At 33.8% G+C, this 12,786-nt stretch overlaps 3 protein-coding genes across 15 annotated transcripts in view; 2 read left to right on the top strand and 1 right to left on the bottom strand.

The window, feature by feature from the left end:
• The window catches only part of HDAC4 (histone deacetylase 4), a 50,504-nt gene extending 44,231 nt beyond the window's left edge, over nucleotides 1–6,273 (top strand). For 11 of the 12 annotated variants that reach the window (XM_089843354.1, XM_089843346.1, XM_089843349.1 and 8 more), the window contains 7 exons: nucleotides 36–367; nucleotides 436–523; nucleotides 595–931; nucleotides 1,009–1,078; nucleotides 1,209–1,357; nucleotides 2,254–2,404; nucleotides 3,633–6,273. In XM_089843354.1, coding sequence (XP_089699480.1) covers nucleotides 36–367; nucleotides 436–523; nucleotides 595–931; nucleotides 1,009–1,078; nucleotides 1,209–1,357; nucleotides 2,254–2,404; nucleotides 3,633–3,705 — 1,200 coding nt within the window. In that variant the 3' untranslated portion in view covers nucleotides 3,706–6,273. The remainder of the gene's footprint in view (nucleotides 1–35; nucleotides 368–435; nucleotides 524–594; nucleotides 932–1,008; nucleotides 1,079–1,208; nucleotides 1,358–2,253; nucleotides 2,405–3,632) is intronic. The other variant, XM_089843351.1, reaches the window with a different exon arrangement.
• Nucleotides 6,274–7,359: 1,086 nt separating this feature from the next.
• Nucleotides 7,360–11,898, top strand: LOC149661859 (ESF1 homolog). 2 transcript variants are annotated; one of them, XM_089843366.1, is made up of 9 exons: nucleotides 7,360–7,594; nucleotides 7,686–8,138; nucleotides 8,203–8,316; nucleotides 8,375–8,865; nucleotides 8,928–9,138; nucleotides 10,052–10,422; nucleotides 11,035–11,152; nucleotides 11,236–11,474; nucleotides 11,545–11,898. In XM_089843366.1, exons 2-9 carry the CDS (start codon nucleotides 7,721–7,723, stop codon nucleotides 11,830–11,832), a joined length of 2,250 nt encoding a protein of 749 aa, XP_089699492.1. In that variant the 5' UTR covers nucleotides 7,360–7,594; nucleotides 7,686–7,720; the 3' UTR covers nucleotides 11,833–11,898. The 2 variants fall into 2 exon arrangements, with proteins under 2 accessions (XP_089699492.1, XP_089699491.1); XM_089843365.1 differs by having other exon boundaries at nucleotides 7,363–7,510.
• Nucleotides 11,866–12,781, bottom strand: ND-PDSW (NADH dehydrogenase (ubiquinone) PDSW subunit). Its single transcript, XM_089843376.1, has 4 exons — nucleotides 12,610–12,781; nucleotides 12,399–12,534; nucleotides 12,196–12,332; nucleotides 11,866–12,112 (listed from the first exon to the last, which is right to left on the bottom strand). Exons 1-4 carry the CDS (start codon nucleotides 12,692–12,694, stop codon nucleotides 12,003–12,005), a joined length of 468 nt encoding a protein of 155 aa, XP_089699502.1. The 5' UTR covers nucleotides 12,695–12,781; the 3' UTR covers nucleotides 11,866–12,002.
• Between the last annotated feature and the right edge of the window lie 5 nt (nucleotides 12,782–12,786).

Raw genomic sequence — 12,786 nt, 5'->3', positions numbered from 1 at the left:
GTATTAGAATGAGTTTCTTTTTACACTCGATGCAGAGAGTAAGATCTAGAAAAGCCACCCTAGAAGAAATTCAGTCTTGTCACAGCGAGGCCTACACTCTACTCTTCGGAACGAATCCTTTAAATCGTCAGAAATTAGATCTTACAAAATTGGGGGAGTTACCTATTAAAAATTTCACAATGCTACCTTGCGGAGGAATCGGAGTAGATTTAGACACAACCTGGAATGATCTACATACGGCTAGTGCCGCCCGAATGGCCGCCGGTTGCGTTACCGAACTAGCCTTTAAAGTAGCGACTGGCGAAGTTAAGAATGGCTTCGCCGTCGTTCGACCTCCGGGTCATCACGCTGAACACCAACAAGCTATGTACGTCAAAGTTGATTTCAATTACGATGAAGTTGAAACTAAAATACGCCTAATTAATCATTGTGTAGGGGATTTTGTTTCTTTAATTCCGTGGCAATTGCCGCTAAACAATTATTACAAAGAGTGAAATTGGAGAAAATACTCATTGTGGACTGGGTACGTCACTATGAGTCATTGCGGAATTGTTTAGAACCTTACGCGACGTTGTTTTTCATTATAATTTTCAGGATGTTCACCATGGAAATGGACTTCAACAAATGTTTTACGATAATCCGCGTGTTTTGTATATTTCTCTTCACCGTCACGATGACGGTAACTTCTTTCCAGGCACCGGTGATCCCCAAGAGGTTGGTGTCGATGATGGCAGCGGTTTCAATGTTAATATAGCCTGGTCGGACTCCCTCAATCCACCCATGGGGGATTCGGAGTACATGGCGGCGTTTAGGTGTCTCGTAATGCCCATAGCTAAGGATTTTGATCCCGACATTGTCTTAGTGGCTGCTGGCTTCGATTCGGCCGCTGGTCATCCACCACAATTAGGAGGATACACAATAACACCAGCGTGTAAGTAAAGAAAGAGATATATACCCTTCTTAAGTAACCTTAACGTCGCGACACTACATTACCATGTTCAATTTTAGGTTTTGGTTACATGACCAAACAATTAATGCAGATTGCGAAGGGGAAAGTGGTTCTAGCTCTAGAAGGAGGGTAAGTAATTTAGACGAAGTGTTCTTTTGTAAATTTAACATGCATTCATTCATTCATTCATTCATTCACGATGTGTTTTATGTTTAAATAATTGTTATGTTCTTTTCTTTCTTCTTTCTTTGTGTTGTAGATACGATCTACCTGCCGTGTGCGATTGCTCTCAAGAATGCGTAGCTGTTTTATTGGGAGATGAAGGAACGCCCATGAAAGAAACTGAAATCTCTAGGAAACCCTCTGCGAATGCTATAGAATCTTTGCAAAGAATTATTTCCATACAAGGTAAGTGCATGCCTTTTTTTGGTTTTGGTTTTGTCAAGTATAAACTGAATTTTGCGCGATCGGATTACATGTTTTACTAGCTGTTACCCGCGGCGTCGCTCGCGTGTAATAAGAACTTCCATCAAAATGATATAAAGAATGGGTAGATTTTACTGATGACTGATATTTTTGTAGCACCCTAGGAGCGAGGGCACTCGGCGTTGCCCGTCAGCCCCTAGGGATGCATTTTTTATTATTTTTCACGCGGACATTATTCTATAAAGAAGGGTTTTAAGTTTGTGGCCGCCATTTTAAAAGATGGCGACGAATCGAATCCGAAAGACCATTCAACCCGCCTATAGGTCAAAGGAAACCAGTGTACTAAATATTAGCGAAATCGTTTGAAACGCGCGGACTCTGTTGCATAGAGAAGATTTTTTACATTTCTGGTCGCCATTTTTTAAGATGGCGGCGGATTGGGAAAATCTTTTCTTAGTACGCGCCTATTACTTATGAGTAACGTTCCGGCAAATTTTCAGCCTTCTAGGGCAAGCGGTTTGGGCTGGGCGTTGATTATCAGTCAGTCAGTCAGTCAGGACTTTGATTTATATAGATATAGATAAACGAAAAAGTAGATCACATTAAGTAACATTAAAATTAGGCGAATTAATATTAATGATGATGTTACAAAACGTGTAAAATTAACAGTGTTACCGCGTACGAACTTTCAAAATTCGGACCAAGGCTTAACGCATATTTTAAGCTCAACGGTCGGGCATTATTGTATCAATTGTTCTTTCCGCGTTAGTCAATCCGTTGTAATCGAACTATGACCTGAACCCAATGTGAAATACTCATTCAGACATCGATAGTAAATACATGAGGGGTATTTTTGCTTTATTATTTCAACAAAATAGCTCATCATTGGCCAGTCATTAGACGATGGGCTCATACCATTCAGTTTTCTCATTTGGAGGCTCAACAGAAGGAAAACGAAGAAGTGGAAACGGTAACTGCATTAGCCTCACTCTCGGTGGCCGTGCACCCAACATCTGCTGCTCACCTCCAGTAAGTCCGGGTTTGAGAACGAAAAAAACCAAAAAAAAAGACAAAAATTAAACAAAAATAAAATAGGGACAATTCTGGGTGAGTCAGCATTCGAAAGATATTTATTTCCAAATATCTGTATCTTCCCCCCCCCTCCCCCGCCCAACCACGAAACGGTTTAAAAAAAATAACAAAACAAAAAGTTTTAATAAGCAGACTTTTTTAAAAACACAAAAATTTCCGATTCCGATTGGTTTCTAAAATTTAAGGTCGGGATTCGTGGTCGCTTTTTTAAGTAAGGGATCTGGTTCTCTCTTTATTAGGAACTCCTTTTCATATTATAACGTAGTCCCGAATTAGTTTTTTAAGTTTATGCATGGGAAAGTTTTCTCATAGGAACGTTAAAAGTTATGGATGGTTCATTTCATTGCACACCGAGGTTAATTTATCAATAATTCATTTACGAAATTGGCCATATGTCTAATCAGCGCCACTAGCGGATGGTCTGAAAACTACTCCCATAGAGACTAGGTATATTTAAGCGGGTTTGCAGAATTTCCGTCAGATGGCGTGGCGTTCGAGCCACCTGGCGGAAATTAGCCTTATTCCTGATCAGCGCCACCTACCCATAGCGGTGACTTTGAGAACTACTGTAATCGGCAAGCCAACCAGATGTCGCTAAAATCTGGTGACGTCATTTTTGGTAAGACCCCCGAGAGTGCCCGTCAGTGACGTCACCAGATTTTGGCGACATCTGGTTGGCTTGCCAATTACAGTAGTTCTCAAAGTCGCCGCTATGGGTAGGTGGCGCTGGTCAGGAATAAGGCTAATTCTGCAAACCCTCTTAAATATACCTAGACTCTATGGGAGTAGTTCTCAGACCATCCGCTAGTGGCGCTGATTAGACATATGTCCAATTGATCAGACAAGCCTGCTTTAAATTTTATTTCTCATCCTCTCCTCTCTCTATTTCTTTCTCTATCTCTTTATCTCTCTCTCTCTCTCTCTCTCTCTCTCCCCTGGTCCGTTTCTTATTTTATTTTTGTTTTCATCGTCAAATTATTTATTATTTGAATTCATTTCAACGTCCGAGGAGTTTCCTCGGCAATTACTTTTGTTTCCTTAATTTTATTTATTTGATTAATATTCCTCTTTTAATCGTTGTTTCGTCATCAACCTCTCGATGTACTTTATTTATTTATTACTATTTCTTTTATCCTATCTTTAAACAAAATGTAAACCATCGTAGAAGGAGCAAGTCCCAGAGTCTTGAAGATACGCCCGAAGAAGAACCTATGGAGCAGGATCAAGAGATTAAGTGACGTTCCCTAAACACAAGGAGAATTTTGAGCATATATATGATAGAAGAATCAATTGAAGAGGCATGATAAAAATATTTCTCGTTGGTTAATGAAGGGCATGCGTACGCTACGACTGATGCCGCCTTTTGCGTATCTCGAATACCATCGCGTATTCCGAGTTTGAAAGGAGACTTCCCAGTTCTACCTACGATAACCAACCGGTTGTGTAAGAATGGGAGTCAAATTTGGATCGTTGTCTTGTCACTATCTCTCTCTCTCTCTATTGATACCTAAAATTAATCCCTGAAATAATCATGGAGCGGAACAATAATTAATTAATTAGGTCTATGATAATTAGTACCTTTTTTTTCGTTTCAATAAATAAATAAATAAATAAATAAATAAATAAACATACAAACAAATCAACCAACACGTCTTTGATGTTAAATTGATGGCGACATTGTTATTATAACTAAAATGAATGTTTTAAATGGGGCACAAAATATCTATAACGTCATATTTTTATGACGAATAATCTATCTATTCTTTTCACGAGTTTATCGTTAAAAGAAATTAAAACTCGTCACAGAGAAATTAATTAAATTAACATTAACATCAAAATACATTAAATTAAAGTAGTATTTGAATATTTGTAAAACTTGAACTCTTTTTATCTCTCATTAACTCTCTCTCTCTATCTCTTGTCACTCTGGCCAAAAACGGATTTATGCACTAAGAACGTGGGATCATAGCTTTAGCCTCTGGTGCCATCCTCGCATACTTTATTGAGAAACTTCGTCTGCTTATATTTTGACTCCACCCACAAATTCTGTGTATAGAGACTTCTCTATTTTCGTGGTTAAATATTTTTTTCGAAATTAGCGGTCTTATTCCTGATCAGCGCCATCTACCCATAGCGGTGACTTTGAGAACTACTGTAAGCGGTAAGCCAATCAGATGTCGCTAAAATCTGGTGACGTCATTTTTGGTAAGACCCGAGAGTGCCAGTCAGTGACGTCACCAGATTTTAGCGACATCTGATTGGCTTGCCGCTTACAGTAGTTCTCAAAGTCGCCGCTATGGGTAGGTGGCGCTGATAAGGAATAAGGCTAATTGCGCCAGTGGTAAAAAAGCAAAGTGGACAACAATGCTATATATTATAACTCCCGATTTAGTGGAATTAAGTTTTAAAGTTAAGAATATAAATAATTGATGTTTCTTTTTTAAGCATCTAGTTTTTCTTTCTTTATATATTTAACCACGAAAATAGAGATATACAGAATTTGTGGGTGGAGTCAAAATATAAGCAGACGACGTTTCTTAATAAAGTATGCGAGGATGGGTAGTGAATTTGCTACCTTCAACGTTCTTGCTCTGGCTAGTTTTCCTCATCTTTTAAATAGTGTAGCTTGTTTTGGGACGTTTTTATTTCAAGGAAAACGGTAAAAAAAGTGTTTTAGGAGCAAAATATTATTTATATCTTTTTTGTGATATTATTAATTAATTTTTTTTTTAATAATAATAAGAGTGTTTTTAAACTTTTATTCAGAGCTTTATAGATTCTTAGAAATGGTATTTCTGTAAGAAAAAAAACAATGAGAACATTTTTTCCTCCATCGCGCTTTTAAAAACCACGCCTAGTACAATAATTGTAAAAATACCTGGCAGGATCAGGTAAGATGTCACAGATTTCATCACTCCCCCCCCCCCAATTACCCTCGCACCAATGACCATCCATTCAGTATTCAGATATAAATTTACATATTTTCTAAGAAAAAAAAAATACTTTAAAATCCCGCCAAGAATAAATTAATTCTATAGTTATATATATACCTTTCAAAAAATCAAAAAATTCTATTCTATATTCTAAAAAAAATCCTTATTCTCCACTCCACTCAATCCACACACTATCTCTCTCTCTTTCTCTAATTAAAACTATACTTAAATACAGTAATTTAAATAATCCCCTTACTCCATTATAAATGAAATTAAAAAATACCCTTGCACTTACATAATTTCATTCATTACCCCAATTTATTCTAGAAATATTGTATATATTGTATTACTATTAATAAGTTTAAAACACGTAGCTTTGAACAATCGAAGCATTTTCTTCATTTTTTTTGGTGAAAAGTAGGTTTATATATAGGTAGAGAAAAAATCAAACAAAAATATATCACACAAAACAGCATTTTATTAGAACAAGATACAAAAGAAAATATGTATCTAGTCAAAGAAAAAAAGAAAATATACAAAAATTTAATTGTCGAACACGCGTGTTATATATATATATATAAATATATATTATATAGATGTATATATATTGGATAATGTTGATGTACATTTCCAAGAAAACAAAACAAAACTTTATTTTAGCTTGTTTTACGCTACATCTTTTTGTCTGCCAAAAATGACTATAAATTGTATTATTATTATTATTATTATTATATTGTTGCCTGTTACTGTTAATGTTGTAAAATTATACACTAATTAATTGATTGTGCAATTCAATGTTTGTTTGTTTTCATATATAAGTATATCAAAGGTGTTATTATTTTTAAAATGTAAATTTAAAGGTTAATTGTCCAATCTTTGTCTCGATTTCTTTTATCATGGTTAGGCCCTATCACACAAAGAACATCTGGAATGATATTTACGCCGACCCTCGTGTCACCGAGCGTGGGAGGGGGGGGGGGTAGAATTAGGCAAACTTCGGGAGTCGGGACATCAGAACTCGTGGGATGTCAAGGCTAAGGGCAAGCTCTTTGGGAGCAGGGTGAGAAATAAGGAAAATTTTTAAACTGGTCATTTGACCAGTAGAGCCCAAGGGTTTTATTTAAAAAACTGGTCAATGACCACTTAATATTTCTATATACTGTCAGAGCTGCACTGAAATGGCTCTAGGGATGGTTTTATTATACTGTTTATTTGTTTTATAAGCATTAATTTCTATAACCCACTTCTGGGAATTATTTTTTACTAAAGAAGGGGAATTTAAAAAGTGGTCACGGTGACCACTGGACCCCCAGGCATTTAATAAATAAACTGGTCAAAGCAATTTTTAAACTGGTCATTTGCCCAGTGCCACCGCCTTATTTCTCACCCTGTTTGGGAGAGTTAAATTTGGGCCTACATCGACCAGAGTTAGAGATATTGAGGTTTTAAAACAATTCATTGGTACATCTTAAATTGGGAAATATATATATATATTCTTAGTCTGAGTCAGTTCAGTTCTTCCTACAAACAGGAGGTAGTTTCCCCCGCATAGCCTAGTTCACAACATAGATATGACGTTTTTTAGCTCCGAGTGCGCATGCGCGAAGAACTTAAACAACAAGATGCACAAGGCAGTCAAACTTTTTGGAAGGGGCTATTCATCATTGACTGTTGAAATCAAATTTGACTTCTAATTATTTTCATCCAGTTAAAACTATGATCTTTAAATTGATATACTTTTGAAAGAAATTTTACTTCAATTTATTTTATTTTTGAAGGAAATTTTGCTTCAATTTATTTACTTTTGATTTTTGAAGTATGAGATTCGAGTTAAAAAGTGTTGTAAGGAGAAGTAAAATCACAGGGGCACACTTTCTAATGCTTTTCCTATGCAGTTCCTGTAGAAATGTTTCTGTCGCAGCACACCGGCGTTCAGGGAGAAGCTGCCTTACAGGATTTATATACCACGTGCTTTGTGGTCGTGTAACGTTAAAATCGTCTGCTCTTTTCAGAAACGAAATTAATTGTGGCTGCCGCGATGAGTAATTTTCGATAATTCTTTAAAGTTAATTTGCAGTTTATTGACAATTATAATTAAAAAACAAATCCAGTAAGTTTTTATAACCAATTATAATATAAAATATATAAATATTTCCATGCGGAGATGATTCAATGATTATACTGTTAAGCCTTGGCTAGTTATTATAGCCACGTGGAGTGAAATGCAATGTTTTAGCATAGAATAATCTATTTAATTTAATTTATTTAATCTAATTTCTCTCTAGATTTAAAGCTGTAAAATAATTAAAACCCATCCAATATGGATGAACGTTTCTCTCATATGGGGTCTGACCCCAGATTCAGAGCAATGCCTAAAAAGCAACAAAAAGTGAAAATTGACAAACGTTTCAAATCCATGTTTCATGATAAAAAGTTTAAATTAAAATATAACATGGACAAAAGGGGAAAACCCCTTCAAAGCTCAACCAGTGAAGATTTAAAACGTTATTACGAAATCAGTAGCAATTCTGAAAGTGAAAGATCATCTGATGATGATGATGATAATGATGATGAAGAAGGAGGTTCAGAACCTGATCATATTAAAGCTAAACAAGACAGCTCTGATGCTGAAGCTAATTCTCTTAATGATGATCTTAATAATAGTTCAATAAGATCAAAGAAAAAAGTGCATTTCTCTGAAGATGCAAAGTTGCAAAAGAGTGACGATGATTCATCAAGTAGATTTAACCTTAATTACTTTTTTGTTTAACTTTTTACTGAATCATTTTTTGTCTCTGAAAGATGACAATGATGATTCTGAAGATGAAAAAGATAAGAACCAAGTTGACTTGGCTCGTGGTATTGGAAATGTTGAAACAAGTAGTTCTGAAGATGAAGATGACAGTGATGAAGAGAGTAAGTTGTTGTGCTTGTTATAGTTATCAATTAACTTATTAATTAATTAATTAATTAGGCGAGGATGATGAAGAGATCACTCATGAATGGGGAGAGCTTGACAAAGAAGCCCCCAAAAGTGAAAATATCACTAACCGTCTAGCCATTTGTAATATGGATTGGGATAGAATTAAAGCCTCTGACCTCTTTGTTTTGGCCAATTCCTTTAAACCAGCTGATGGTGTAATAAAATGTATTAAGATATACCCATCAGAATTTGGCTTAGAAAGAATGAAAGAAGAGGAAGTAAGAGGTCCAGCTGAATTAGTCCAAGAAACTTTAAAAAGTGATGATGAAGACTACACTCAAACTAATGAGGGATCAAAATACCATATGGAAAAACTACGCAAATATCAATTAAATAGATTAAAATATTACTATGCCATCATGGAATGTGATACACCAGAAACTGCCTCTAAATTATACGAAGAATTAGATGGAATGGAATATGAAAGTAGCGCATCTCAATTAGATCTGAGATTTGTTCCAGATGATGTTACATTTGAACATGTAAGATGTTATAATCTAATTGATGCAACTGGAAGATTGGTTCTTAAAATATATTTTCATAGGAGCCAACTAGTGTTTGTGAAACCCTCCCTGACTTGTCAACATATGAGCCAGTTTTATTTACAACTACAGCCTTACAACAAGCATCAGTACAGCTTACTTGGGATGAAACAAATCCTGATAGAGTACGGACAATACAGAAAGCTTTTTCAGCTGCTGATGAAGTTGAATCTGATCTAAAAACATATTTAGCTTCTTCTTCAGAAGATGAAGGTTAACAAATTATAATTTTAATTTTCTATAAGGAATCTGGGATAACATTGTTGAAAATTAGACATTTTATAGGAATTTCTAATAACATTTTTAAAAATTACACATTTTATAGGAATTTCTAATAACATTTTTAAAAATTACACATTTTATAGGAATTTCTAATAACATTGTTGAAAATTACACATTTTATTGTAATTTCTAATAACATTGTTGAAAATTACACATTTTATAGGAATTTGGCAATAACATTTTTAAAAATTACACATTTTATAGGAATTTGCAATAACATTTTTAAAAATTACACATTTTATAGGAATTTCTAATAACATTTTTAAAAATTACACATTTTATAGGAATTTCTAATAACATTGTTGAAAATTCCACATTTTATAGGAATTTGCAATAACATTTTTAAAAATTACACATTTTATAGGAATTTGCAATAACATTGTTAAAAATTACACATTTTATAGGAATTTGCAATAACATTTTTAAAAATTACACATTTTATAGGAATTTGCAATAACATTTTTAAAAATTACACATTTTATAGGAATTTGCAATAACATTTTTAAAAATTACACATTTTTTAGGAATTTGCAATAACATTTTTAAAAATTACACATTTTATAGGAATTTGCAATAACATTTTTAAAAATTACACATTTTATAGGAATTTGCAATAACATTTTTAAAAATTACACATTTTATAGGAATTTCTAATAACATTGTTGAAAATTACACATTTTATAAGAGATTCTAATAACAGTGTTAAAAATTACACATTTTATAGGAATTTGCAATAACATTTTTAAAAATTACACATTTTATAGGAATTTCTAATAACATTGTTGAAAATTACACATTTTATAAGAGATTCTAATAACAGTGTTAAAAATTGCACATTTTATAGGAATTTCTAGTGAGGAAGGTATTAATATTGAAGAGAAACCTACAACCTCCTCTGCTAGTCGGAATTTTGAAGTGAAAACTTCTAACAAACAAAAACCTGAGAAAAAAGGTGGAGGTTCCACTATTGAAAAATATAAAGCCTTGTTAGCTGATTTGGAAGAACAGGAAAAGAAAGAGAAAGATAGAGATGTAACCCTGGAAATTTCATGGGAACCGGGATTGAAAGGGAAAGCTGAAAGTTTACTAAAGAAAAGGGAAAAGATGAAAGATGCAACACCATTTGAAGAATTTTTGGAAAAGAAAAAAGAGAAGAAGAAATTGAGAAAGGAACAGAAAACTCCGCCTTCTCTTGATAATAATAATGAATCTGAGGTAAGTAATTAATTGGTTACTTTTAAGGAAAATTTCAGGTAACATAACATTATACCTTAAAAGAACAGCCTTTTTCTAAATACAAAAGGAAAAATATTAAAAAAATAAATAAATGATCTCTTATTACAAAATAATTATCATTCAATTAGTCTTAAAACACAGGGCTACTGCACCATCAGTCATTGCTTTAGTGGTGTCTGGTCTCTTAAGTGCTTGATCGAGTGGGCCATGCTTACCCAAGGCCCAAGATGGGACACTTTTTGCACAGTCCAGTTGACAATGACCTATAAATTTTCCAGTTGGGGGGGGGGAACTGTTCACGTGTCCTAAAAGAAATTTTTCTTATTTCCTGCCCATCCTTACTTCTCTGGCCCGCGAGAATTAATTCAGCCAATCCGGGTGGTTCTATTTAGCAAACGTCACTAAAGAATCACTAAAAAAATGGCGGCGCAGTAGTCCTGTTTTTTAAGACTATAAAATGCTAATTATTTTGTAATAAGAGATGATTTATTTTAATTTTAGTATATTTTTCTTTTTATATTTAGAAAAAGGCCGTTCTTTTAAGCTATGTTATGTTACTAAACTTTTTCTTTAATTAAATCCATATTTTAGGATGAAGATGAGGGGGGTCAAGCATTCAGTGATGATGATATACCAGATGATGTGGATTTAAATGACCCGTTCTTCAAGGAAGAATTAGATAATTCCAATATTAAGAAGACCAAGAGCAGTAAGCATTCCATTCTTAATTAGCTAACCCATTCACTTCTAGCTCATTAACTTGTTAAGAATTAATTGACCAATACACTTCAGAAAAGCAAAAGAAAAATCGTTTCAAAGGAGAAGAAGAAACTGAGGAAAATGAAAAGTCCCAAGCGGAATTAGAACTTCTAATGATGGATGAAGATGATAGAATTGATCAAAATAAACATTTTAATTTGAAGAACTTAATGGATGATAAGTCTAAGAGTAAAATAAAGAGGGAAAAGAAAAAGATGAAGAAGATGAAAAAAGTTCCAAAGGAACCCCCCAAAGATGAAGAGGAATTTCAAGTATTCAAACTTTTCTTCTTTTATTTTTTCAATCTAAGCGTTTATAATTCACGTTTATCCATCCATCCAGGTTGATGTTGCTGACCCTAGATTTACAGCATTATACGAATCAGCTTTATTTAACATTGATCCCTCAGACCCACATTATAAGAAAACTAAAGCGATGCAGACATTTGTTGAAGAGAAATTCAAACGTAGAGCGGAAAATAATGAAACTTTTGGTGCTAAACCTAATAAGTTATCAAAATTGGATAAGGAAAGTGATGAACAACAACAACCCAAAATTAACCCCTCATTATCATTGCTAGTAAATTCTGTTAAAAATAAGGTTAAAAATTATGGAAATAAAAAATCTTAGTTAATAATTATTTGTAAAAGAGTAAAGAAAATATATAATAGAACAACTATTTTTATTTAAACTCTTTCTTCGTGACATGATTTCAAATTATTTATTTATATTCTACATTTCTTATTAATTAATTAATTAATTTTTAAACCCCAGTTTGTTATAATGTGTTATTAATTAATTTATTCGGGAGTTGCTAGCTGAGCATCAGGGTTTCTTCTTTCCCAAATTAAGCGATGCTTTTGCTTGAAGAAGCAACCTATTACATTTTGATATTGACCCAATTCACCATCTGAAAATATTATTAATTAAAACACTTTTGTTTGTTTCATCTATATATCATTAAGTGTCGAAGCCATAAAATGGATGGGATACATTTAATGAACCAATTCTCCTCAGCTCTGTTGTATTGCTCTGTAACAACTTCACATCTGTCATAATTAGGAGCTTCATACAGCATGCAATCATTTTTTCGTTTTCTTAAGATCTTCATGATTTCGGTGTCAACTTGTCTAGGATATAACAGGCAATATAAATTTGTTTAGGGAATTCAATGAATACAAGCGTTTACTTTTTACCTATCTCTTTCCCATTGTTTTTGAGCTTCAAAGATGCACGGGGAATCATCAACTTCGCATTCATCAATAGTTGGAACGCGCCTGTAGACTTTATGATAATAAGGATATTTCGGTCTATTTGGTTCAACAACCGTTTCTGAAAGCAGCGTGAGCCAAGGCTTAACAAAATGGTTGAAAAGCCACAAAATATGAAGTTATAATAAATAATTACCTCGAAACCAAGTCACAGGGCCATCAACTAGGCCTAAAACACCATCGATGAAAGTTTCAAACCCGCCTTTGTTAGGATTATCCATGATTTAATCTTAATTTAACACTCGCAGTTAGTTAAATCCCGACGACCCTTCACCCTCAAAGCATCCAATCTCCTTTAGGGAGTCTTTCCTGT

This window comes from Phalangium opilio, unplaced genomic scaffold (genome assembly GCF_054372755.1).
Source record: "Phalangium opilio isolate 3A_F unplaced genomic scaffold, DU_Popi_V2 ptg000070l_1, whole genome shotgun sequence".
In the NCBI taxonomy this organism is placed as follows: domain Eukaryota; kingdom Metazoa; phylum Arthropoda; class Arachnida; order Opiliones; family Phalangiidae; genus Phalangium; species Phalangium opilio.
This window is presented reverse-complemented; position numbering and strand designations above follow the sequence as displayed.